The sequence below is a fragment of the Narcine bancroftii genome, chromosome 4, assembly GCF_036971445.1.
Source record: "Narcine bancroftii isolate sNarBan1 chromosome 4, sNarBan1.hap1, whole genome shotgun sequence".
In the NCBI taxonomy this organism is placed as follows: Eukaryota; Metazoa; Chordata; class Chondrichthyes; order Torpediniformes; family Narcinidae; genus Narcine; species Narcine bancroftii.
The window spans coordinates 255,555,663-255,581,534 of NC_091472.1; the positions used below are offsets into that span (position 1 = coordinate 255,555,663).

Here is a 25,872-nt window from a genome sequence, read left to right on the forward strand (position 1 = left end):
TGGGATGGGTCCTTCGATGACAGATTTCATGCGGCAGCTGGAGGTATAGATGGAGTCGATGGGGAAGACGTTGGTTTGCGGAATGGCCTGAACTGCTCCCATAACTCTCTACTTACACTGGCTTTCCTGTCCTTCCAGCAGAGATAACCTTTGGGTGGTATTTCTTCAGCGCCTTGACAAGTCCACTATGGAATAGCATTTCAGATTTATTGTCAGAGAACATACATGACATCACAAGAAAAACCCTGAGATTCTTTTTCCTGTGGGCAAGGCAGAATTACCACTTATTGGTAGTGCAAAAAAAATTGTGCTCAACGTACACATGAAATCAAGTAAAGAAATGTAGACAAACTATTTGTACAATACAGAGAGGAAAAGAAAATCAATAAAGTGCAAAAATAAGAGTCCTAAAATTAGTCCTTGAAAAAAACATAGAAGAATACAGCCCAGAAACAGACTCCTTCAGCCCTTCTAGTCTGTGCCAAACCATTTTTTTTTGTTTAGTCCCACTAACCTACACCCAGTCCATTGCCCTCCATATCTCTCCCATCCATGTGCCTGTCCAAATTCTTCTTAATTGTTAAAATTGTGCCCACATTCACCACTTCAGCTCGTAGCACATTCCACACTCCTATCATTCTCTGTGTGAAGAAATTCCACCTCATGCTCTCCCTAAACTTTTCCTATTTCACCCTTAACTCATGTACTCTGGTTTGTATCTCACCTACCCTCAATGGAAAAAAACCTATTTACATTTACTCTGTCTTTCCTCCTCATAATTTTAATTACCTCTCTCAAATCTCCCCTCATTCTTCTACACTCCAGGGAATAAAGTTCTAACCTGTTTAACCTTTCCCTGTAACTCAGTTCCTGAAGTCCTGGCCACATCTGAGTAAATTTTCTCTGCAATCTTTCTATTTTATTTCTTTCTTGTAGTTACGTGACCAAAACTGCACATAATAATCCAAATATGGCCTCACCAATGTCTTGTACAACTTTACCATAACATCCCAACTCCTATACTCAGTACTTTGATTTATGAAAGCCAATATGCCAAAAGGACTCTTTACAACCCTATCTACATTTGATCCCACTTTCAGGGAATTATGTATCTGTATGCCCAGATCCCTCTGTTCTACTGTACTCCTTGGTGCCCTATCATTTACTGTGTTTATCCTTTCTTGGTTTGTCCTTCCAAGATGCAATACCTCACACTTGACTGCATTAATTCTACTTACCATTTTTCAGCCCATTTTTACAGCTGGTCCAGATACCTTTGAAAGCTTTGAAAACCTTCTTTGCAGTCCACAATGCCTCCAGTCTTGGTGTCATCTGCAAACTTACTGATCCAATTTATCACATAATCATCCAGATCATTGATGTAAATGATAAACAACAATGGTCCCGGCACCAAACTCTCAGGCACATCACTAGTCAAAGGCCTCCAATCTGAGAAGCAGTCATCCACCACTACTCTCTGGCTTCTCCTGTTCAGCCATTGTCGAATCCAGTTCACTACTTCACCATGAATACCTAGCGTCTGAACCTTCTTGACTAACCTCCCTTGTGGACTTTGTCAAAGGTCTTACTAAAGTCTGTGTAGACAACATCTACAGCCTTTCCTTTGTCAACTTACCTGGTAACCTCCTCAAAAAACTCTATAAGATTGGTTAAACATGACCTACCTACAAAGCCATGCTGACTATTCCTAATCGGTTCCAGGTTATCCAAATAATTGTATATCCGATCTGATTGAGTTTATTGTTGATGAGTGAGATAATCAAGTGGTAGTAGCTGTTCCTGAACCTGGTGGTGTGAGTCTTGTGGGACCTATATCTCTTTCCTGATGTTAGCAGTGAGATCAGAGCATGTCCTAGGTGATGTGGATCTTTGATGATTGCTGCTGCTCTCCAACAGCAGCATTCCCTGTGGATATTCTCAATAATGGGGAGTGTTTTGCCTATGATGTCCTGGGGTCTGTTCATTGCCTTTTGCAGGGCTCTATGCATGTACAATGAGTTTTGTAATAAATTCTCCAATCCCTTTGGTGTATCTGACTAAGAGACTGCAGATTGTAAACACCTCATGTAGAACACCTTTAAACATCTGATAGAGATAAAATGTAGTTGTCCAAGAAAAAATACATTGTAAGATCCCAAAGATATCTGCCCACCTATCCGACTAGGGCCAAGGTCCAGGAGGTCATGGTTCTTCAAGTACGTGTCCAAACCTTGACTAAACATGGTGAAAGTTTCCATCCTTTCCACAATGTCATGGGTGAGTTCCTGACTCTTTTCACCTTTTGGTTTTCTATCACCTCTCCTCTACTAGTTCCTTCTTTGTCATTTACTTCATGAGAGTATTCCCTGGCAGTCAGGTACAGGCTTCACGTATTGGATTAGTGATGATCTAGCTGAATTTTGTGGAGGGACAGGAATTTGTGTTGTGTTGGATTGTTACCTCAGCAAGCATCTCTGAAAGTAATGACCTCAGGAGCTTTTGGATTGTTACAAGATCAAACCAGCAACTACAAAGAAGGCATATCACACAGGGGTAAAATGAACAATTACTTTATTAACAAAAAATTCACCTTCAAACTTTAATTCAAAATCAACCCTTTTATAATATTGCCCACTGGTTACTATGCAAATTTTGATAATAGTGTAAAAATAATAAATTCCCCAGCCTAAATATAACATATGCAATTAAAGTCTGAGTTATATTTCCAACCAGCCCACAGAAATAAAACTTAGACACAATACAAACACAAAACACACAAGACTCACAAAAATTCAATCTCAACTGAAGCAAAGATCATAAATAAAATTCATTTTGTTTGGTAAACTGGAGAGAGAGAGAGAGAGAGCACAAAATTCAAAGTTGTCTTCTTGTGTTGCTTGCAGAGAGAGGAACCACTGGCTTGGTCTGGATCCTCTGGCTGTCTTCGGAATGTTCATCCCTTTTTGAAATCCCAACATTATAAACTGTCTTCCAGACCATGACTCCTGCTCTGGGTCTTTGTCCACTCCACAACACCCCCCAGTGGTGGTTTATCATCCAAGTCCAGAAATTTTTAGATAATTTTCTGCACATGCTCAGTCCGTCTCCCACTCTTTCAGCAGTCCACCTTCACCTTGGCTCTCTAAGGCAAACTGTCACTTTTCAACACAAAACTACACAACACATAGGCTAATACACAACACAGAACTCTATAACACCTCCCCCGCTAAAAAAGAAAATTGGTCCACAAGAACAAATTTTTAATAATTAATGGAAGTATTACATAAATAAATAAACACTCAATTTTTTTACAGTAAGTATGTGATTAGATTCATATCCACCCAGATAAACATCTTGACAAACAATCTGCTATTACGTTATCCATCCCCTTTATGTGTGTAATAATTAAATCATACTCCTGTAACATTAAGCTCCAGTTCAATAACCGTCTGTTCTTATTTTTCATTTTAAACAGAAAAACTAATGGATTATGATCAGTATATATTATTAATGGTTTTTGAGCAGTACAAATATACACATCAAAATGTTCCAAAGCTAAAACAAGTGCTGATAACTCTTTCTCAATGGTCGAGTAATTTCGTTGATGGTCGTTAAACATTTTTGAGAAGTACAAAATAGGATGTTCTACTCCATCACCATCCTTCTTCTGTAACAGTACAGCACCATCCGCTTCGTCACTGGTGTCCACGGCTAAAGAGAATGGCTTTTCAAAGTTAGGGGACATAGGCTGATGGCATAAAATGGTCTTTAATTTCAGAAATGCTTCCTAGCATGCATCTGACCACATAAATTTTTCTTTCTTTCCAAGTAGTTTTGTTAATGGGAGTGCAATTTCTGCAAAGTTTTTACAAAATCTACGATAGTAGCCAATCATACCTAGAAATATCCGAAGAGCTTTCTTATTACCAGGGATAGGGAACGCAGTGATAGCCAATACTTTCACTCCAACCGGTGCCACCTGTCCCTGATCTACCACATAGCCCAGATAAATTACAGTGGCATGTCCAAACTCACTCTTCTGAAATTCACTGTGAGTTGTGCTTCCACCAGTCTCTGAAATAACTGCTCTAATTCAAGCATGTGTTCTTCCCATGTATCCATGCTAATTACTAAATCATTGATATAGGCTCTTGTGTCCTCTAACCCTGAATTACTGCATTTATCATTCTCTGAAATGTGCCAGGTGAATTTTTCATTCCGAAAGGCATAACATTATACTCATACAATCCTGAAGGTGTAACAAATGCAGAAATCTCCCTGCCTTTCTCTGCAAAAGGAACACACCAGTATACTTTTAAGAGATCAATCTTTGTAAGAAACTTAGCCTTCCCACCTTATATATACAATCATCTATTCTGGGAATAGGGAACAGATCAGTCTTTGTCACCATGTTTACCTTTTGATAATCTGTATGAAATCTAATTGAGCCATCTGTCTTAGACACCAGAACACAGGGTGAACTCCAATTTGAACTTGATTTTGGATGATGTCATTTTTGAGCATATAATCCACCTCTTGATCCAACAATCTGCTCTTTTCCTGATTAACTCGGTAAGGATGCTGCTTAATAGGCTTAGCATCACTGACCTCCACATCATGACAAGCCACAGTAGTTCTTCTTGGAACATCTGGGAATATATCCTTAAATTTCATAAGTAATGTCTTCATTTCTTCCTTTTCTGATTTAGTCAAATGCATTAACTTGGTGTCTTAAGTTTTGCAAAACTATAGAATTTTCCAGCCTGGGGCTTATCACTTTCTGTGCCCCATGACCTTCCACAAAACCTATCTCCTCCTTACTTTCCTCTATAACTAGCACCTTGGTTGGAATCCTAGTCTCCTCCTCAGTCATTTTGTCAAAGTAAGGTTTAAACATGTTCACGTGACAGACGTGACCTGTGTCTCTCTTTGACGACGATCAGCTGTCTCAATGACATAGGTGACCTGGTTAATTTTTGATTTCACTTTATATGGTCCTGAAAACTGAGCTCCCAAAGGGTTTGACTGCATTGGAAACAAAACCAATACTTTATCGCCAGGTTTAATGTCCCTAATTTTTGCTTTTTGATCATACCGTATTTTCATTTTTCCCTGAGCAGTTTTAAAATTTTTCCTTGCCATCTCGCAAGCCTGATGTAATCTGTTTTTAAATTTGAAAACATAATCCAACAGATTTGATTGTACATCATTATGTATCCACTGTTCCTTCAACAATAGTAATGGACCCCTGACTTAATGACCAAACACCAACTCAAATGGACAAAACCAAGAGACTCCTGAGTTGCCTCTCTAACAGCAAACAATAAGAAATGGATTCCTTCATCCCAATCCTTTTTATTTTCCACACAATAAGCCCTCATCATATTTTTCACAGTTAAATGGAACCTTTCCAAGGCCTCTTGACTTTCAGGATGATAGGCAGACGACACAATTTGATGGGCTCCCAATTCATACATCACCTATTGAAATATTGCAGACATAAAATTACTCCCTTGGTCCGATTGATTTTACCTTGGTAGACCAAACAGTGTGAAAAATGTTAGCATAGGCTTCACAATCGTCTTTGCTTTAATGTTTCTCAGGGGAATAGCCTCTGGAAACCTTGAAGCTGTGCACATGAGTGTTAACAAATATTAATTTCCCCACTTTGGTTTTTGGCAATGGGCCAACACAATCCATTATCACTTTTAAGAAGGGCTCCCCGAAAGCAGGAATGGGTTGTAAAGGTGCCACTGATGGTCCTTGTTTAGGCTTGCCCACAATTTGACAAGAGTGACAGGTTCTACAAAACTTCAGAACATTCTTTCTTAATTTCAGCCAATAAAACTGTTTCCTTAACTTTTCTCTAGTCTTCTTCACTCCAAGATGACCTCCTAAAGGTATACTATGAACCAACTTTAATATTTAATTCCTGTAAGTTTTGGGAATTACAACTTGCCTTATTACCGCCCAGTTTTCACTGGCAGGTATCACTTGTGGTCGCCACTTTCTCGTCAATATTCCATCTTGAACAAAGTAACCTTCTGGCACAATTTCAATTTCCTGGTTAGACAGAATCTTATCTCTTATCCCAGCAAGATCAGGATCATGCTTTTGTCTAGCTATGAATTCTTCTCTTGACAACAGCAAAGCTGGATCCTTAGGTTTGTCTTCAATGCTTGCCTCCACTACAAGATCATCACAGACTTTCTCTACTTCTACCTTTTTTCTAAACAAGGCTCAAGTAATGGCACACACAGGGTAGATTTCCAAATCCTTTTCAGACTCATAAACCAATGGCTTACTTATGAGTTTAACCGCAGGTATGACTTTACCCTCTGCTAAATAATTTCCTAACAAAAGAGAAACTCCATCCATCAGCAGACTTGATCTCCCTATCGTAACCGGGCCATTAACTAAGTCTGATTTCATCACTATTCTATCCAAAGGTATAGGCTCTGCTTCACCACCAAAGCCTTTAATTAAATTCACATCTCCAGTATCGGTCTCCTCACCAAAATTCAAATGATTGAGCTGCTCCAGTATCCCGCAGGATTTTAACTGGCACTTGATTGGATCCTTCTTTAACCGAAATGAAACCTTCAGTCATGAATGGTTTAAAAACATCCCTAACTTTCTCACTCTGAACACAGGCAATTGGTACCACCTCTTTCTCTTTCTTCTTTTTCAGTACAGGAAAATTTGTTATTATGTGCCCTGCCTTCTTACAATAGTGGCAAATAACATTCAAAAATTTTTTCCTTCATCCATTTCTCTTCCTCTCTTCCTTTAACCTTACTTCTAGATTTTCTTTCTACTCTACTTGGATTATCAGCAGTATTCCTTTGAAAGGTTTTTCCTGGTGTCCACTTAGGCTTGTGGGTTAAAGCATATTCCTTTGTGAATTTAGCCAATTCTTGCCAAGATTTTATACTTTTCTCTGCCAAGTACCCTTGAATATCATCAGGAACACAATTTTTTAATCTTCTCAATCAGAATGATTTCCCTCAATAAATCAAAGGTATTTTCTACTTTCATTGCGGCACACCACCGATCAAAACACACAACCTTCCTATAAGCAAAATCCAGGTAAGATTGGGTTGCTGCTTTTTTTAAACTCCTGAACTTTTGTCTATAATCCTCTGGGACTAGTTCATAAGATTGGAGTATAGCCTGCTTTACAAATTCGTAATCAGCTGCTTGTTGTACCGTGAGATACGAATACACCTGTTGGGCTTTCCCTTTAAGAAAATACTTTGTAGCAGGAGTGATCACTGGTCTGGTGGTCATTTTAAATTTGCAGCTACTTTATGAAAATGCTGAAAATACTGGTCTATTTCAGTTTTCTTAAATGGAGGAACTAACTTCACTTCTCTACTGACCAGAAACCTCTCCACCTGACCAACACGTGGGTTTTGGGCTTCTCCCTCTCCTTGTGTTATGGTAAGCTTTAATTTAGCTAGTTCTAGCTCATGCTTCCGTTCTTTCTCTCTCTCCTCCATTTCTGCCTGGCTTCTTTTTTCCTCTAACTCTAGTTTTCTCAAAGCCAACTTTACTTCCTCTGAAGTTTTCTCCTTTGGAAACTGTTCTAATGCAGCTTCTTCAGTGCCCCCTTTCCTACATAGTGCTTAACAATCTTTCGGGCAATTTCTTTTTTTTTCATCCCAGTCCTTACTGTAAGAAGTTTCAACTTGCCAATTATAACCATCAGTTCTGACTTTTTAGCCATTTTTAAATTAACCACTGAAGGATTAGCTATGAACTGGTCAATATTCATAGTTGCTAGTTTTTCTGCTGGTGATTTTTAATTTCAAGCTGGAGATTGATTCAAACTCAGATGACTGATAACTAAGCACAAGTCAATCACCCTTAAAGCTTCCAAATTGGTTTGATCCCGGATGATGTCCCCAAATTATGTTACAAGATCAAACCAGCAACCACAAAGAAGGCATATCACATGGGGGTAAAGATGAACAATTACTTTATTAAGAAAAAATTCACCATCAAACTTTATTTCAAAATCCCCCCTTTTATATCAATGCCCACTGGTTACTATGCAACTTTCGATAACTGTAAAAATAATAAATTCCCCAGCCTAAATATAACATATGCAATTAAAGTCTAAGTTATATTTCCAACCAGCCCACAGAAAAAAAAACTTAGACACAAAGCAAACGCAAAACATATAAGACTCACAAAACTTCAATCTCAACCGAAGCAAAGATCATAAACAAAATGCAGTTTGTTTGGTAAACTGAAGCCAAAAGATCTTTGAGAGAGAGAGAAAACACAAAATTCAAAGTTGTCTTCTTGTGTTGCTTGCAGAGAGAGTAACAACTGGCTTGGTCCGGATCCTTCTGGCTGCCTTCAGAATGTTCATCCCTTTTTGAAATCTCAACATTCTAAACCATCTTCCAGACCATGACTCCTGCTCTGAGTCTTTGTCCACTCCACAGCGCCCCCCAGTGGTGGTTTATTGTCCAAGTCCAGAAATTTTTAGATAATTTTCTGCACATGCTCAGTCCGTCTCCCACTCTCTCAGCAGTCCACCTTCACCTTGGCTCTCTAAGGCAAACTGTCACTTTTCAACACAAAACTACACAACACATAGGCTAATACACAACACAGAACTCTGTAACAGGATGCAGTCATGAAACAAGGCAGAGGGAGACAGATTACTATGGGTATTGCCTACTGAAAATAATAATATTGTCATACATATTGTACAATGTACATAGTCTCTGAAATTCTTACCTGCTGCAGGTATGTGTTACATAAAAGAGTATACATTAAATCAGTGGTTCTCAACCCTTTTTGCAGTCACATTCCACCGTAAGTAATCTCTATGCCATAGGTGCTCTGTGATTAGTAAGGGATTGCTTAAGGTGGTACATGACTGGGAAGGGAAGGTTGAGAATCACTGTTTTAATCATACCTAATTGACTTGTTAGGTGCACAATTTCATAACTCCAAAGGAAATGGACCAATGACAATTTTTCTCAAGCAAAATATTTTGGTAACAATTGGGTCTAGAGCAGTGATCCTCAACCTTCCCTTCCCATGCACATACTACCTTAACTAATCCCTTACTAATCACAGAGCACTGATGGCATAGAGATTACTTCAGGTGGAATGTGAGTGGAAGGAAAAAGGTTGAGAACCACTGCATTAAATTAAATTGTAAAGAGATTATAAATACAAAAGATATATAGCTAATAATTTTTTACAGTTACCATGGTGCAAAAAACATACATTATAATTATGCAGATAGTCGTCTTGTGTTGGAGCAGTTCCTGATACATTTAATAAGGGGAGGTTCAAGAGCCTGAGGAGTGGAGGGAGTAAGAAGTAGGAGGAAGACCACAGGCTAACATGTGAGAGGTCATAGGTGGATACATGTGTGTGTCCTTTCCATCTAGACATTCTCTAACCAATTTCCATTAAACTCCTCACACAAGTCTCTCTCTATCCCTCTGTCTCCTTTCCTCCAGCTCCCCACTCCCTTCCCTCCCCATTCAAAGAGCTACCCTATCACTTCTCAGCTTTTTTTCTCATCTTCCCTCCCACCTATGACCTATTAACCTTTGCTCTTCCCCCTACTCCTTCCTCCCTCCTCTCCTCTTCCTCCCCTCCACCCACCTTTTTGTTTTGCCACCTGCCTGCTCTTTGCATATAACTTGACGAAGGGCCCAGGCCCAAAATGTTAGTTACTCTTTACTTCCTATGGATGCTGTGAGACCTGCTGAGTTTCTCCGAGCACATTTATGCATCGCACTCAACCCCAGCATCTGTAGATTTTGTTGTTTAACTGTGATACAACTAGAATTAATTTTTTATATGCAGCATTGAAACTGGCCCATGTGCAGCCCAAATACACCCATGTGATCAATTAACCTACCGACCCCTGTATGTCTTTGGAATGTGGGAGGAATCCCACACGGTCATGGGGAAAAAGTACAAATTTCTTACAGTCAGTGGTGGATATGAACCCAGGTCTCTGGTGCTTTAATAGTGTTCTGCTAACCGCTATACTCCATGCCATTAATTTTAACTAAAAGCATTAAAATAAAATCTTAGACATCTTTTCCTTTGGGATCTGTGAGTTAGATTAATAGAATGGGGTCAGTGTCTGCACACAGACCTTGAACTGAGGGATGGAGTGTCTGAAGCATCACTGATCTCACTGGGGAACTCAGCCTTGCATCAGTCTGTCAGGGAGCCTCAGACACCCTCAATGTCTATGTTTCCATCCATGTGCTCAGAGGTCCATGAGGTATTGACCATTGAAAGATAGCCAGAAAGAAGCGTGCAGCTTGTAAGTTTGAGACTGGTGTTCCTTTTTCCTAGCTCCATCTTAAGTGAAGTCACTGAGCTGACATGTACGTGCACCGCTCTTGGGTAACATATACAAATATACTGGAGAAGCTTAGCAGGTTACGCAGTATCCATAGGAAGTCCAGAGTAACCAACGTTTCAGGCCTGATATCTTCATCAGGAATGACAAAAATTAGACGGATGTCTGAATTAAATGGTGGGGGGGAGGAAGGGGAGTAGCACAGTCTAACAGGTAAAAGATAATGTTCTACGTAATCTGTAAATACAGACGGGAGGGTAAAAGCCGAGAAGTGATAGAGAGAGAGGGGGCAGAGGGCTAAGAAGGGTTGCTCTCTGATAGAAAAAAGAAGGGTGTGGAGAGCGGAAAGAGGGGACATAGAGATGAGGCAAAGAGAGAGACTGCGGGGTGATGGGGGAGTTAGTGCTGCCTTGTTGGAGTCTCAGCAGTTTCCCTTCCTCCCAATTTTTATATTCAGGCGTCTGTCTGATTTTCAGCACCTCTGGTGAAGGGCTCAGCCCCGAAATATCACCTGCCTTTTCCTTCCTATGGACACTCCATGAGCTGCTGAGTGTCTTCAGCACTTTTGTGTCCTGTACTTGACTCCAGCCTCTGCAGTATTTCTTGTTTACCACTCTTGCGACATCTGGCAATGGCACTGAATGACTCTGAGGATGGGAAAACATTTGTCTCACATTAGTTCACTGAGCTTTAGGTTGTCAGTTTAAAATTAAAGAGGGAGTTGCCCTCGTGTAACAAGTACATTGGGCTCAGGACATCAAAAGCAGTGCACATCATTAAGTACAGGAGCTCTCTGGATTACAAATGGATTGAATTGAATTTACACAAATTCTCCCACACATTTTTAAAGCAATTTTCAAGTGAGTGCTAATAATAATGACATGTTTCATGGGATTCATTACGGACTAGATAGCACTGGTTTAATTGTAGGTATTGTTATCATGCTTAACATTGTGAGGAAGTCATGGTTAGTGTAGTGCTTAGTACAATGCTATTACAGTGCCAGCAACCCAGGTTTGAATCCACTATATGGAAGTTCAGGCCCGAAACGTCGGCAAAATAGCTTTGTCTCCTACAGTTGCTGAATAGACCAGCTGAGTTCCTCCAGCATTTCGGTGTTTTTACTACAATTACAGCATCTGCAGCCTTATCGTGTTTCTCTCAGTTGATGAGGCTAAAACAGTGGGACATTGGTTCCTTTGTGAAAATCACTGATCAAGAGCTGACACTTTTTTTTCCATTGCCTGGGTAACCACTAAAGAATCTCTTTGAATTACAATCCCCTGCCCCCTTCCCTCATAATAAAGGCAAGAAGTTATGCATTGACTTTTTTGTTTAATTTTCAACTGTGCCATTGACAGTTTGCAGATTGAGATTCCCACAGCTCGAGGGAGTAATAAAACACATGGCCACAGAGGGTGGATGCTGGTGGGTGGTTTTGGATCTGTTGTAAATTAACAGGAGCCTTTGAAACTTCGGAAACATTTCATACAGTCACTGTAACACTAAGGTAGACCCAAATCACAACTGGACCCTTGCTCCCTCAGCACGCTGCCGCAATATGGCTAAAATGTAGATGAGACAACAACCCACCTCCTCATAGCTGACAAGAAGGTCTAGAAAAAGATGCAGTGATCCTTACCCCTTGACTCAGGCTCAATCCCTGTCACTTGCAGCCTCTTTGTATCTTTCCTACTCGCAATCCCACTCCATTTACCATTACCGTCATTCTTAGCAATATGACATTCCATGCTTCCTGTCAAACTGTCGTTAAAAGTTGTGAGTAGCTGGAGTCCCTGCCTCCCCATTACATATCAATGGCTCTGTCTTAGAACAAAGTTCCTTGGCATCCGTTTGAAGGACGACCTATCCCAGACCCACAACACCACCTCATTACTCAGGAAGGCGTAGCAGTGCCTACACTTCCTAAGGAGGGCAAGGTTACCAGCCACCACCATTTCAATGTTCTACAGGACCACAATAGAGAATGTCCTGGCTGGCTGCATCAGAGTGTGGTGTGGTAGCTGCAAAGCATCAGATCGGAGGTCATTACGGAGGGTGATTGAAACTGCTGAGAAGATCACTGGGGTCTCCCTTTCCTCTATCAATGTCTACAGGGAGCAGTGCCTAAAGAGGGCTTGGAGAATCATTAGAGCCATAGAACATTCCAGCACAGAAACAGGCCCCTTTGGCCCTTCTAGTCTCTTACCATGCAGCCCGCAGTATCTTTGAGATACTACCTGCAAGGAGGAGGTACAGAAGTATTAAAAACCAGGTCTACCAGGCTGGGAAACAGCTTCTTCCTGCAGGCGGACAGACTGTTGAACAAAGCTAGAAATCCACAAATTATTTTTGTATCTATTTATTTTCGATTGTTACGTATATATATAATTTGTGTATAGGATGTACTGAGTGTCTGCATGTGCATTATGGTCCGGAGATGCGCTGTTTCATTGAATTGTATATGCACAAACAGATGACCATTAAACTTGAACTTAATCCCCATTGTATCCCACTCATCACAGCTTCCTAATGTGCACATAGCCAACGCTTTTTGTTCCTGAGGCAGTATTGGGCATTTGTATATTTATTTGTTCTCGGTCAGGGAGAAGGGACCTCCCATTCATTAAAGACTTCAAAGTGAGGCGCTGTCTCAAGATGGCAGCCAACATCATAAAGTACCCCCATTACCCTGGTCATAACAACCAGAAGAAATAGGAGCAGAATTAGGCTATTTGGCCCATTGAGTCTGTTGTCATTTTCAATCATGGCTGATGTATTATTCTTTTCAACCCTTTTCCCTGTTACCTTCGACACCCTTATTAATCAAGAACCTACCAACTTCCACTTTAAATGACTTGGCCTCTACAGTTGTCTGTTACAACAGATATACCACCCTCTATCTGAAGAAAATTTTAAATCATCTCTCTTCTAAAAGGACATCCTTTTGTTCTGAGGCTGTGCCTTCTGGTCAAACACTTTTCCATTAGTAGGAACATCCTCGCCACATCCAATCATCCAGCCCTTTCAAAAGTTGGTTAGGATCGATTCTATGCACCCTCATCATTCTAAACTTGAGTGAGCATAGGCCCACAGCCATCATATGCTCTTCATATGTTAACCCCTTCATTCCTGTGGATTATTCCCATAAACCTCCTCTGGACCCTCTCCAATGCCAGCACATCCATCCTTACAATGGGGCCCAAAACTGCTCACAAAACTCCAAATGTGGTCTGACCATTGCCTGGTAAAGCTTTTAGATATTAGACTTCTTAAAATGAAAGTTTACATTGCATTTGTCTTCCTTACAACCAATTCCTCCTACAAATTCTCTTCTTTGGCTTGGCTTCGCGGACGAAGATTTATGAAGGGGGTAAAAGTCCACGTCAGCTGCAGGCTCGTTTGTGGCTGACAAGTCCGATGCGGGACAGGCAGACACGGTTGCAGCGGCTGCCGGGGAAAAATGGTTGGTTGGGGTTGGGTGTTGGGTTTTTCCTCCTTTGCCTTTTGTCAGTGAGGTGGGCTCTGCGGTCTTCCTCAAAGGAGGTTGCTGCCCGCCAAATTAAACTTTAGGGAACTCCCAAATCCCTTTGGACCTCTGCTTTCTGAATTTTCTCCCCATTTAGAAAATACTCTTGTTGCTTTATTCCTTCTACCAAAGTGCATGACCTTCCACATCCCTACACTGTATTCCCTCATCTAATTCTTTGCCTATTTTCCCAACCTAACCAAGTCCCTCTGCAGATCCCCTGCTTCCTCAACACTACCCTACCCTCCACCTATCTTCATATCATCTGCCAACTTGGCCACAAAGCTATCAATTCTGTCAGCTAAATCTATTACATTCAGTATGAAAATTAGTGGACCCAACACGATCTCTGCAGAACACCAATAATCAGTCACTGGCAGCCAGCCAGAAAAAAAGCCCCCTTTATTTGCACTCTTTGCCTTCAGCCAGTCAGCCAATCTTCTACCCTGTAACACTCTCTTGTTTAGAGGCCTGATGTGCAGCACCTTGTCAAAGGCCTTCTGAAAATCCAAGGAAACAACATCCACAGACTCCCCTTTATCTGTTCTTGACAGGCTGCTTTTCCCAAGTCGTGGAACAGTTGGAAGTGCTGTTTTTTCAGAGCGGATGTTGAGCTGGTGTGGGGAGGATATTCTTGAGGGGGTTCAAGGGGAACAGTTATTGAACAGTGCTCTACCAACATTCATCCCTCCACTGATGAGTGAAATTAATTTCCTAGTTTGGTCCATGTGCATTGGCTGCTGCTTGTATTACATTATAGATTAGATTAGAGATTCAACTTTATTGTCATTGTGCCAAATACAGATACAAAACCAATAAAATGCAATTAGCATCTAACCAGATGTACAAAGAATAGTGCTATTTACAAGTAACTACGAATAAAAGCAAACACTCCAGCAACAAACAAGTATAAAATTACTGACAGTATAATACTGCTCAGCGCTGTGAGGTAAGGTTCATCAGGGTCACAGCCTCAGGAAAGAAGCTCTTTCTGAGTCTGCTGGTTTGGGAGCAGAGGCTCCTATAGCACCTACCAGATAGAAGGAAAGTAAAAAGTCCATAGTTAGGGTGAGATGCACCCTTGATGATGCTTTTCGCCCTGCCCAGGCAGCATTTAAGATCAATATTCTCAATGGTGGGAAATTGGGTGCAGATAATTCACTGGGCAGTTTTCACCATCTGCTGGAGTGTTTTACAGATCGATACGACACAGTTATCTTAACATATTGAGTTGCCATATGTGAGTATACTCTGAAAGGTGAGCTTTCTTGATGCTTCGCAGGAAATAAAGGCGCTATTGCGCCTATTTGATCAGGATGGAGGAATTCAGGGGCCAGGTGAGATCACTGGAATTGTGGACACCAAGGAATTTGCAGTTTGATGTACATTCCACTACAGTTCCATTGATGTAGATAGGGGCATGAGTGTGGCTCCCAGCACGCCTGGTGCTCACAGGTGCTAATTCAATATAATTTCTTTTGATTTGTGATTTCTGAACTGTTATTATGTGGGTAAATAAGAACTACATTTCCCAGCGTTTTTCACCTGGTTGGGTGTCATGGGTGTTATCGCTGAAAGTCGGATGAAGCAGTTCAAGGAAAATAAAGTCGGTTAAGTGTTAAACCCACGTAAAGTCGTTTTTCTTGAAAGAACAAGCATAACATGAAGCATCAGTGATGGCCTCTCTGGAGTAAATGGTTCAACATTTGCTTTGATTAGCCTCCTGCGCTTGCTCATTAACCTTGTTAGCAACTTTCATTTGCTTTTATTATCCTAATTAAGTAGGCATTTAAATTTTGGTTTCTTTAAAACTTTGTGCATATTTTCTTTCAAATGTCCTTGCATCTTTCTGACTAAAGAGGAACCATGTGCTGTATTAGTTAATTTGATTTGAACAGAAAGGTAAAATTGTACTTTACAATGAAGAACATGTTGAAACACAACAGTCAATATGCACATGGGAAGATCCCACAAGCAGGAATGTGTTAATAACCCAGAATTTAGTTGTGCACTTGGGAAGGTGCTTCCTGTGTGGCAGGTCAATGACAGTAAGGCCTGTGGAACCCTTGTTTTTGATGAATGGTAGAAGGTCATGAAACTGCAGAGCAAGTCAGTGCCTCCAGTGGTGGGGAAGACCTTCAGAAAGGGCAGGAAATAACTGGATGGTCAGAATCACCATAATTGGGTTGGGTCACTCATACCCTCTCATCTGCCCTGCCCTGACCATGGCTCATCTGACCCAGACCTCATCTCCTCCATTACGCTAATTCGCCAAGCTTTGATCTGTCAAAAATATATCCACTTCCTCAGTAAGTACCTCCACGACCTCTTTGGGTGGAGAATTCCAGGGATTCACCACCCTTTGAAGAATAAGTTCCCATTCACCTCAGTTTTCATTCACCACCTTCTTATCCTGTAATGATGCCCTGCCAGTTCAGATTCTCCCGTGAGCAGAAAGTAGTGTTTCTCAATGCAGCATAAACAAAAAAAAATCTAAACACAGAAATGCTGGAAGAACCATACCAGTCTCGCACCATCCACAAGAGGTAAAGATATATTACCGATGTTTTAAGCTCAGGCCTGAAGCATTGGTAATATATCATTACCTCTTATGGACGTGGCAAAATTGGCTGAGTTCCTCCAGCATTTCTGTGTTTTGACTGCAACCAGAGTGTCTGCAGACTCTCATGTTTCTACAGATGCTGGAGTTGAGTGCAAAACACAAATGTTCTGGAGAAAATCAGCAGGTCACGCAGCATCCATAGGAAGTAAAGTGTAACCAATATTTTGGCCCTATATCCATAGGAAGTCGAGGGTAATAAATGTGCATTAAAAAGTCTGTACTCCTTCTCCTGCCCCTTACTCCCTCCTCTCCACTCCTCTCCTCTCCTCCACTCCCCCATCCACCACATTTTTATTCAGGAAACTGTCTGTTATTTTCTATACCTGATGAGGATGGGGAGGGGGGGGGGGGGTCAGGCTAAAAAAATTGCTTACCCTTTACTTCCTATGGATGCTGTATGTCTTGCTGAGCTCCTCCAGCGTATTTGTATATTGTGGGATCAAGTCCCACTTTAAGAATGCAAGGTAGACTGACAATCCAGCACAGTTAGGAGATGAGATATTTCACCCTCAATCTATTTGCCTTGCTTGAGGATGCTCACAAACTGGGGAGAGTTGCTTAAATAGGGCTCAAAGAATTATTGAGGACCCTTTCCATTCAGTACACAGTACAGGTATCTTAGAATCACTACCATCAGGGAAGGAGGTACTTAGGCATTAAAATCAGGAGAGCTAGGCTGGGGAATTGCTTCTTCCTGCTGGCTGAGATATTGATGAACACTATCCTCTAACCAAGTAAATTGTTATAAAATATTTATATATATTTATTTTATACATTTCTGTATCTATGTGATTATCATGCTGTGTGTATGTACACAAACTGTGGTCCAGAGAAATAGTTTCATCTGGTTATATATGTGCAGTTAGATGACAATGGAACTTAAATGTCATTTTTTGAAGAATAGAAAGACACTATTAAATATTCTAGGCACGATTGATCTCTTAGCAAACAGGCCTAAAATCAAATGATCTCCTCCTTTATTTCAATGATGTTTGTGGAATTTTACTGTGGATAAAATTCCTGCTGGACCTGAACAGTTGCAAAGTCCTTAGAGTGTAAAGTTCATGTTCAAATCTCCTTGGTAGTCATGACTTAGTCAGCAAATGTATATCTTTGTTTATCGTTTTCTACAACTAAGGCTGATTCTAAATTAAAGTTTGAGCGTTCACCTCGAGTCAATGATTTAGCATTTTGATGTTCCATTTGAAGGCATTCACTCACAGAGAGTTTTGACTGAAGGCGCAGTCATTATCAATATAACATTGAACAGAAATCTTGCACATTCTGGCCCTTAGCTAGTTTCAGTAAGAATGTTCTACTTGTGTATTTTCTCATTTCTGTGTTAATAACTTGTTTATTTTAGATTTTTAATTTGATGTAATTGCCACAAGCACAAGCTTGAAGAAATGAATTTTAATGCTGCCTAGTGAATGAATTTATTTGTCATTCAATTGAACCAGACAGTTTTACAGCTTTTTTTTGTCGAGTTTGCAACCCCACGTGGCCGCTGCCGATCCTAGGCGCCGTCACCTTGGGCCCAGACCCCGTGGTCGCAGAATTTTAATAGGCCCTTAAAGCCTGTACTGAGCCGACAGTAGTCAGATTGGGCAGTTGAACCCCCGTGAGGGACGCTGTGTCTCCGCTCCCTTCTCTCTGCGGGTCTGCTGTTACAACAGCTCTGGCAGCGTCGCCATTTTTTTTTCCAATCCATTTCATGTAATATGAATTGCAAACCATTCGAATGCTAACATGGCAGCGCAGTACTGATGACCACAATCCATGTTCAGAAAAAACGCTTACTGCATGTGATTTTCGTACAAAAATCTGGCCCAATTTCTTGTCAATTGCATAGCATTCTGGAACAAATACATTAATAATGATGACGAGCAGAATGTTTGGTGGCTCAAATGCACCATTAACCCAAAAGTAAGAAAAGCTGGTTCTGTTGCATCCTCTGTTTTCCCTGCTCCACAAATGTAGGAGTGTACTTGTGGTGAATGATTAAGAACATAAGAAACAGGAGCAGGAGTTGGCCATCCGACCCATCGAGTCTGCTCCACCATTCAATATGATCATAGCTGATCTGGCCATGGAATCTGCTCCACCTATCCACCTCTTTTTCATACCCTATTGTTTATAAATCTATGTGTCTTAAAATCATTGATTGAAATTGAACCAACCTTTCCTGCTTTTTTGTTAATTTGAGTTTTCAGCATTGGGCAGACCATTTGGCCCAATTGGTTTATGTTGTTCTTTTCACTTTATCTGATCCCACCCAAGTATCCTTCTATATCACTTTCCAAGTCCTTATTCAGTTTCCATTTAATTACATAAACACTATTCGCATCCATCATTCCATGTGGGAATGAGATGCACATTCCCTCTAATCTTTGCTTAAAACAATGGGAATTGCTCGAACAGATTTCAAATTTATTGTCAGATAAATTGTTGTTCTTAGACATCCCTGAGATACTTTTTCCTGCGGGCAAGGCAGAATTTCCACTTGCTGGTAGTGCAAAAGAAAACTGTACACAATTATACATATGTAAACAAATAAAGAAATGTAAACAAATTGTGCAAAACAGAATTTAAAAAATCAATAAATTCAGAAGTAAGAGACTAATGAATGAGTTTATTGTTGAGTAGTGGTAGAAGGGTAGCAGCTGTTCCTGAACCTGCTGGTGTGAGTCTTGTGGCACCTATACTGTACTACTTTCCGGATGGTAGCAGCTTGAACAGAGCGTGTGCTGGGTGGTGATTGCTGCTGCTCTCCGACATCAGAGTTCCCCGTAGATATTTTCGATGGTGGGGAGGGGTTTGCCTGTGATGTACTAGGCTGTGTCCACTACCTTTTGGAGGGCTTTATGCTCAGGTGCCCCCATACCAGACCGTGACACAGCCCACTTTCCATCACGTATCTATAGAAATTTCCCAGGGTTTTTGATGCCATTTCAAATCACCACAAACTCCTGAGGATGCAAAGGCACTGACGTGCTTTCTTCATGATGCCATTAGTGCGACCCCTTCATGATGTCATTAGTGTGACCCCTTCATTTACAGCATCTGTGAATGAAGGGGACACCCAAAGGCTGGCAGGGACTTGATGGTCCAAATGGTCTCCTGAGTTCTAATGATTTTATGATTCTGTGAAACATCTGCTTTCTTTCTGTCTAATTTTTCTTTGCTTGTTAACTCCCAGATCACCCCACCCATCTCCACTCTTGACACTGGGTCCAGCTGTTCTACATGTCTCCCCTCAAATTCCTCACAATCTTAAACTTCACCATGACCTTCTCTGTTTTACGGAGCACAACCCCAGGCTCTCCAAATAAAAGCTCAACATTGATATTGATAGTGAGTTCATTGTTGTGCACATTGCACACTGTATGTAGGCACCAAAATTCTTACTTGACTTAGTCATAGACCACTACAATACAGTACAAGCCCTTTGACCCTAAATGTTGGGTGACCTTTTAAAAAAAAATTACTAAATCCTCCCTACCTCATAAACCCCTATTTTTCTTCCATCCATGTGCCTGTTGATGAGTCTCTTAAATGCCCCTAATGTTTCAGCCTCCACCACCATCCCTGACAAGGCATTCCAGGCGCCCACAACTCTGTATAAAAGAAAACTTACCCCTGATGTCTCCCCTAAATTTGCAGCAGCTAAAAATTACAAAATCAACTACTATATTCTACTTAATTGAATTAAAAAGAGACAATAAATGCAAAAATATAATAGATAATAAATATTTAGTTATCTAAGTGCAAATAAGTCACTTTGTAATAAGCAGACAGTTTTTTAGTGGTGTGAAAACAGTCCACAATTGGTGTAACAAAACAAGGTTCCGGAGGGCTGATAGCTGTTGGAAAGAAACTGTTCTTGAACTTGGAGGTGCTGAATTTTGGGCTTCTGCACTTTCTGCCTGAAGGGAATAGTGAGAAGCTGTTGTGATTGGGGGTCCTCTATGATGTTGGCAACCATCTTAAGGCAGGGCCTTACATATAGATGATGCCATCAATGTATGGAAGGTGAGTGCCTGTATTGGGCCTGGCTGGTTTAAATTATTATCAAAGTACATACATGATATCACATACAATCCTGAGATTCTTTTTCATGAGGGCCAAGCAGAATTTCTAATTACTGGTTACTGTAAACCGTACTCAAAGAAAAAAAGTTAACAAAAAATAAATATAAACTGCGCAAATACAGAAATATGAATATTCAGTAATAAAAAAAATGACCAAAGTAGGAGACCTTAAATGAGTCTGTTCTTTTTTTCTTCTTGAGCCTGCTGTGTTCCTGGGCAGTCAAATTCCTAAACCCCTTGTTTTGGTGACATTACAGGAAATCTCCTGCACTCCCCATTTGTAGTCTGTTTTCCAAAGTGTGGGCATAAATATTGGTGCTGACATTTAACATGATGAATTTAAAAAATTTAGCATTAACTTCCTAAGATCTTTTTACAGTCTATGACTAGATTTATTCACCTCCATAATCTACTGCAGAAGTCTCATTGCCTTTAGACATTACTAATCTCAGATCTTCCTGCCTGCTATCAATGTGTGTTCAATACTCTGACTTATTGGTTGCGATTTCTGTCTGGTTATCATTGAGAGCCCTATTGCACTACACTAACGCATTTCATTAGATCATTTAATATTCATCAGGCTCTGCAGAAGAGAGCAGTGCAATAAATATTTCCTGGATTCCATAATTAATCAGCATTGCTCTTTAGTTGCTCAGAGTATACTCACTGCTGCAATGTATTTCAAAAGGCTTTGATTGCTTAAAGACAGATCCTAAAAGTTTTCCAAGTAATTTCTATGGGGCATTGAAAACAAAATGATTCTTTTTTGGGATCAATTGAAAGAAAAATGAGGTGGTTTGTTTTTTCTCTTTCTTTCCCAGAAGGACTATCTTCTTTATTTCTCTCTACTTTCCCTCTGAGGGGAATTCTCTGTGTCGGTCTCAGGTCCTGAATGTCAGCAAGGTGTTCAACCCTAATGTGCGACAATTGTACGGACTTGCTGGTGTCCAGAGGCAATAATGCAAAGGGATTTTGACATTTGGTCTTAAACCATAAGAGAAAAGAGCAGAATTAAGCCATTCGATGTTCAAAAGCCCATTGAGTGTGCTCCCCCGTTCGAATCATGGCTGATGTATTTTTCCTCTCAACCCTATTCTCCTGCTTCCCCCATAACCGTTGACACTCTTACTAATCAAGAACCTATCAGCCTCCACTTTAAAATACCGAATGACTTCTAAGGATTCATCACCCTCTAGCTGAAGAAATTTCTCCTCACCATTTCTTCTTTCATTTCTTCTCGCTGCTCTGATGTAGTGTGGTTCAGTGCCAGCTTAAAGTACTGCAGCAGAGGATGGCTCAGCCAGTACAGCTGTTGCCTCACAGTACGAGAGGTCTGGGTTCAAACATGTGGAGTTTGCACGTTTTCTCTGTGTTCCAGCTTTCCCTGGGTGCTCCAGTTTCCCCCCTCATTGCATTGGGCGCTGTACTTTCCCTGAAGTGTGTTGGTGGGTGATAGAACCTGGGAGGAATTGGAGGAATGCAGATGCTGCTCGACTGGTCTGCTCTTAAAACAACTGTGGTCACTGCACCTTGATAAATATGATGATAAACTTGAACAAAATAATGGGAAGTCAGAGATAAATATGTTAGAACATTAATTTCATTTGTTAGACATGGACACCTCTCGCAATGCCAACACAGTGGTGCAGCCAATAGAGCCAATGCTTCACTGTGCCAGAGACCTGGGTTCATTCCTGACCACAGGTGCTGTCACCGTGGAGTTTTCAATTCATCTGGTGACTGCGTGGGATTCTTCCAGGTGCTCCGCTTTCTTCCCATATACCAAAAGCATGAGAATTGGTAGGTTAATTGGCCACTGTAAATGGGTGTGTGTGTGTGTGTGCGTGTGTGTAGAAAACTGGGCATCGCGAGAAGACATTGAGGAGAATGTAGGACAGACGATGAGCCTGATGGCCTAATACTGCTCCTGTCTTGCGGTCTAATGAAAAGCATAGGATTTTGAGAATTCAGTGCAGAACTTGATGGGCTGAAGGATAAAATTCCTTGCTGCACCTCTCTTTGATTGTTGTCCATCCCCAATAATGCAGGAACTGAGGAGGAAGTTGTCGACCACAAAGGATGGAGTGTGGAGTCACATGAAGGCAAGGACAGGTAACAATGTCATCCCTGAAGGATGTCAGTGAAATCATTGGATTTTTGCCATGGTCACTCTTAATGAGTTGCTCATTTTCAATTCATGATTTAAGTCACAGTTAAAAGTGTAAATTCCTCTGCTTTCATGGGAACTCTTGTCTGTGGTTCAATAGTGCAAATGAAAAGGAAATCATTACTGTTTTTCTTCTTTCTGTCCTTTCTTTCTGCATAGATTGACCCACTGGGCATTTAAGAGCCAAAGGTTCATTGTTTACCGTTGTTGGTTTGATTGCGGGTGTCGGCGGCATCTCAGGATCTGGAGGCTGCGCGTGTTTGATATCTTCCAATGCGCATGCGCTATGGATTGGGGGTTGGTGCATGTGCGGTGGTTGCACGTGGTTTGAGCAGTTAGTTAGCCTGTATTGACTGTAATGGCGGGATAGACAATGGGTGAGTGAGACTCCAATATTTTCTCTTGACCAGTACACGTCACGTTACCGAGGAGACTGATCATTATGTCACATATTGACCTTTATCATTTGCAAAGCACATTATGATATTATCAAGGACGTTACCATGGACATTATGACATTGAGTCTTTTTGTGTTAATTAATAAACCATTTAAAACTCATCTGGACTTTGTCATGAATTCCTCGAAGACGTCAAAGTGAAGAGCCCACTTAGCCTTTTTATGGATAGTTGCTACAGGCCATGTCTCACATTTGTTCCAAAAATCATACAAAGAAGCATTATTTGGCCTTAACTGCACCTATCTCCCACATTCTAGTTTCAGCCAATCAATGATAAAAGGTTAAAGGTTCAAATTTCTCTGTTTCTCAAAACTAAAGTTATTCTATGTTTTTTGGTTCTGGTGAACGGCTCATTCCCCACATGCCACCTGATCTGCCGTATTTCTGGTAGTTTCTGTTTTCATTAAAATACTCTAGGTGATGTGAATATTCAACGAATTACCTGTAAATGAATACACAAACTCTGTTCACTTTTGTTTGCCCATTAAGCCATACAAAGGGATTCATCTAGTCTGGCGCCCCCTATCAGGAAGAGAAAGAAGCCAGGGAGAGTACTTTCAGAGTCATCGAGTGTCCGTGGATCCCACTACCTCCAAGGCCGTTGCCTCCTGCTCTCCTGTAAGCTCCGTAGGTTCTCTCTGGAGAGAGAAATCAACTAAATATTTCAGGGCTTCCTGGGATGTCTCCTTTTCTTCCCGAGCGTCAGAGAATGAGGGGAGGTTTGATAGAGGTTTACAGAATTATGAAAGGTATAGAAAGGGTTAGTACAAGCAGGCTTTTCTCACTAAGGTTGGGTGAGACATGAACTAGAGGACATGGGCGAAGGGTGAATGATGAAAAGTATAAGGAGAACATTAGGGGGAACTTAGAGGGGGATGAGAGTGTGGAGTGAGCTGCTAGGATAGGTGGTGGAGGGGAGGGGGGTTGATTTTGAGAAATTTGGATAGGTCTGTGGATGTGAGGGTAATGGAGGGCCGTGATCCGGAAGCAGAATAATAATTTGCCATGGACTAGATGGGCTGAAGAGCCTGTGCCGTTCTATGGTCCTGACGAAGGATTCCAGCCAGAAATGTCGATCATTCTTTTTCTCCCATTGACGCCTCTCAACCTGCTGAGCTTCTCCAGCAGCCTTTTTATTTTGCCCCAAATTGTAGCATCTGCAGTCTCTCCTGGGTTTATAGAACATGTCAGGTCAATAACTTTATCCATTATCAGGATTATCCCAAGATCTTCAGAAAAAAGCTAATGTAGAAAATGAGATGTTGGACCAGAAAGCTAAAAGAGAGAGGAGTGGTGTAAATGGATGAGATGCAACTTGAGAGAACAAATAATGAAGGTTCAGGCTAGTAGTGCAAATCTTTAATGTGACCGTTCTGGCAGGAGTAAGAATTAAATGAGAACAGAGGCTGCAGAGTTGACCAAGGTTCAGATGAGAAGTTCGCAAATAAATTGTTGCTGGATGTAGAATTGAAGGGTTAATAGAAATAGAACTTGGCACATGAGGAGTGAGCCAGTCTATCAAGAACTCTATCCCTGATAGTAGTGCCAAACATGAAGCATAGTTGCAATATACTGAAGGCCACATCTGAAATTAATTCCCATTAGCCTTGGCAGAAGTGAACTTCCAAAATAAAGGAGAAAGTAGAACATAGAACACTATAGCATAATACAGGCCCTTCAGCCCTCGATGTTGTGCCAACCTATATATTCCTACCAAAGAAATAAACTAAACCCTTCCTACCTCATACCTTCTGTTTTTCTTTCATCCATTGCCTGTCCAAGAGTCTCTTAAATGCCCCTAATGTTTCAGCCTCCACCACCACAAAAGCATTCGAGGATCCACAACTTTTTGTGTAAAAACACTTACCCCTGATGTCTCTCTTAAACTTTCCTCCCTTCACTTTGTAGAGATGTCTGCTGGTGTTCGCTATTCTTGCCCTGGGGATAAAAGGCACTGGCTGTCCACCTTATCTATGCCTCTCAGAATTGATTAAAGATCAAGTTCTCTTTAGACAGAATCGTACACCTAGTTCATGTAATGTAATATTTAATGTGGGATATAGTTGTAGAATTGTTCAGCTCAACACTTCCATGCTGGCCATAGAACACTACAGCACAGAAACAGGTCCTTCGGCCCATTTAGTCTGCGCCAAATATTATTCTGCCAAGTTCCATTGACCTGCACCTGGACCATAACCTTCACATCCATGTACCTATCCAAATTTTTTTTTTAGATGTCAAAATTGAGCCTGCATTCACCACTTTAGCTGGCAGTTCGTTCCACGCTCCCACCATTCTCTGTGTGAAGAAGTTCCCCCTAATGATTCCCCCCAATATTTTACCTTTTACCCTTAACCCCTCTAGTTCTTGTCTTATCTACCCTCAGTGGAAAAAGTCTGCTTGTATTTATTCTGTCTATCTCCCTCACAATTTTGTATACCTCTATCAAATCTCCCCTCATTCTCCGATGCTCCAGTGAATAAAGTCTGAACCTGTTTAACCTTTCCCTGTAACTCAGTTCCTCAGGACCCGGCAACATCCTTGTAAGTTGAAAGACTGAGTTAGCATTCTGCAAAAGTTCAATTTCCCTGTATTTGGTCCATATCCTTCCAAACAGTCTTTGGAAAAAAAATGCTATATGTAAAAAAAG

At 41.0% G+C, this 25,872-nt stretch overlaps 1 protein-coding gene across 6 annotated transcripts in view; it reads left to right on the forward strand.

Annotated features, from left to right (window-relative positions):
- Positions 1-25,872, forward strand: part of sema5ba (sema domain, seven thrombospondin repeats (type 1 and type 1-like), transmembrane domain (TM) and short cytoplasmic domain, (semaphorin) 5Ba) — a 395,686-nt gene that overhangs the window by 146,732 nt on the left and 223,082 nt on the right. The window contains exon 2 of one of the 6 annotated variants that reach the window (XM_069934795.1): positions 22,646-22,709. The exons of the other annotated variants lie outside the window; for them this stretch is intronic. Within the exon in view, the coding sequence (XP_069790896.1) occupies positions 22,694-22,709 (16 nt within the window). The 5' untranslated portion in view covers positions 22,646-22,693. The remainder of the gene's footprint in view (positions 1-22,645; positions 22,710-25,872) is intronic. 6 annotated transcript variants of the gene reach the window in all.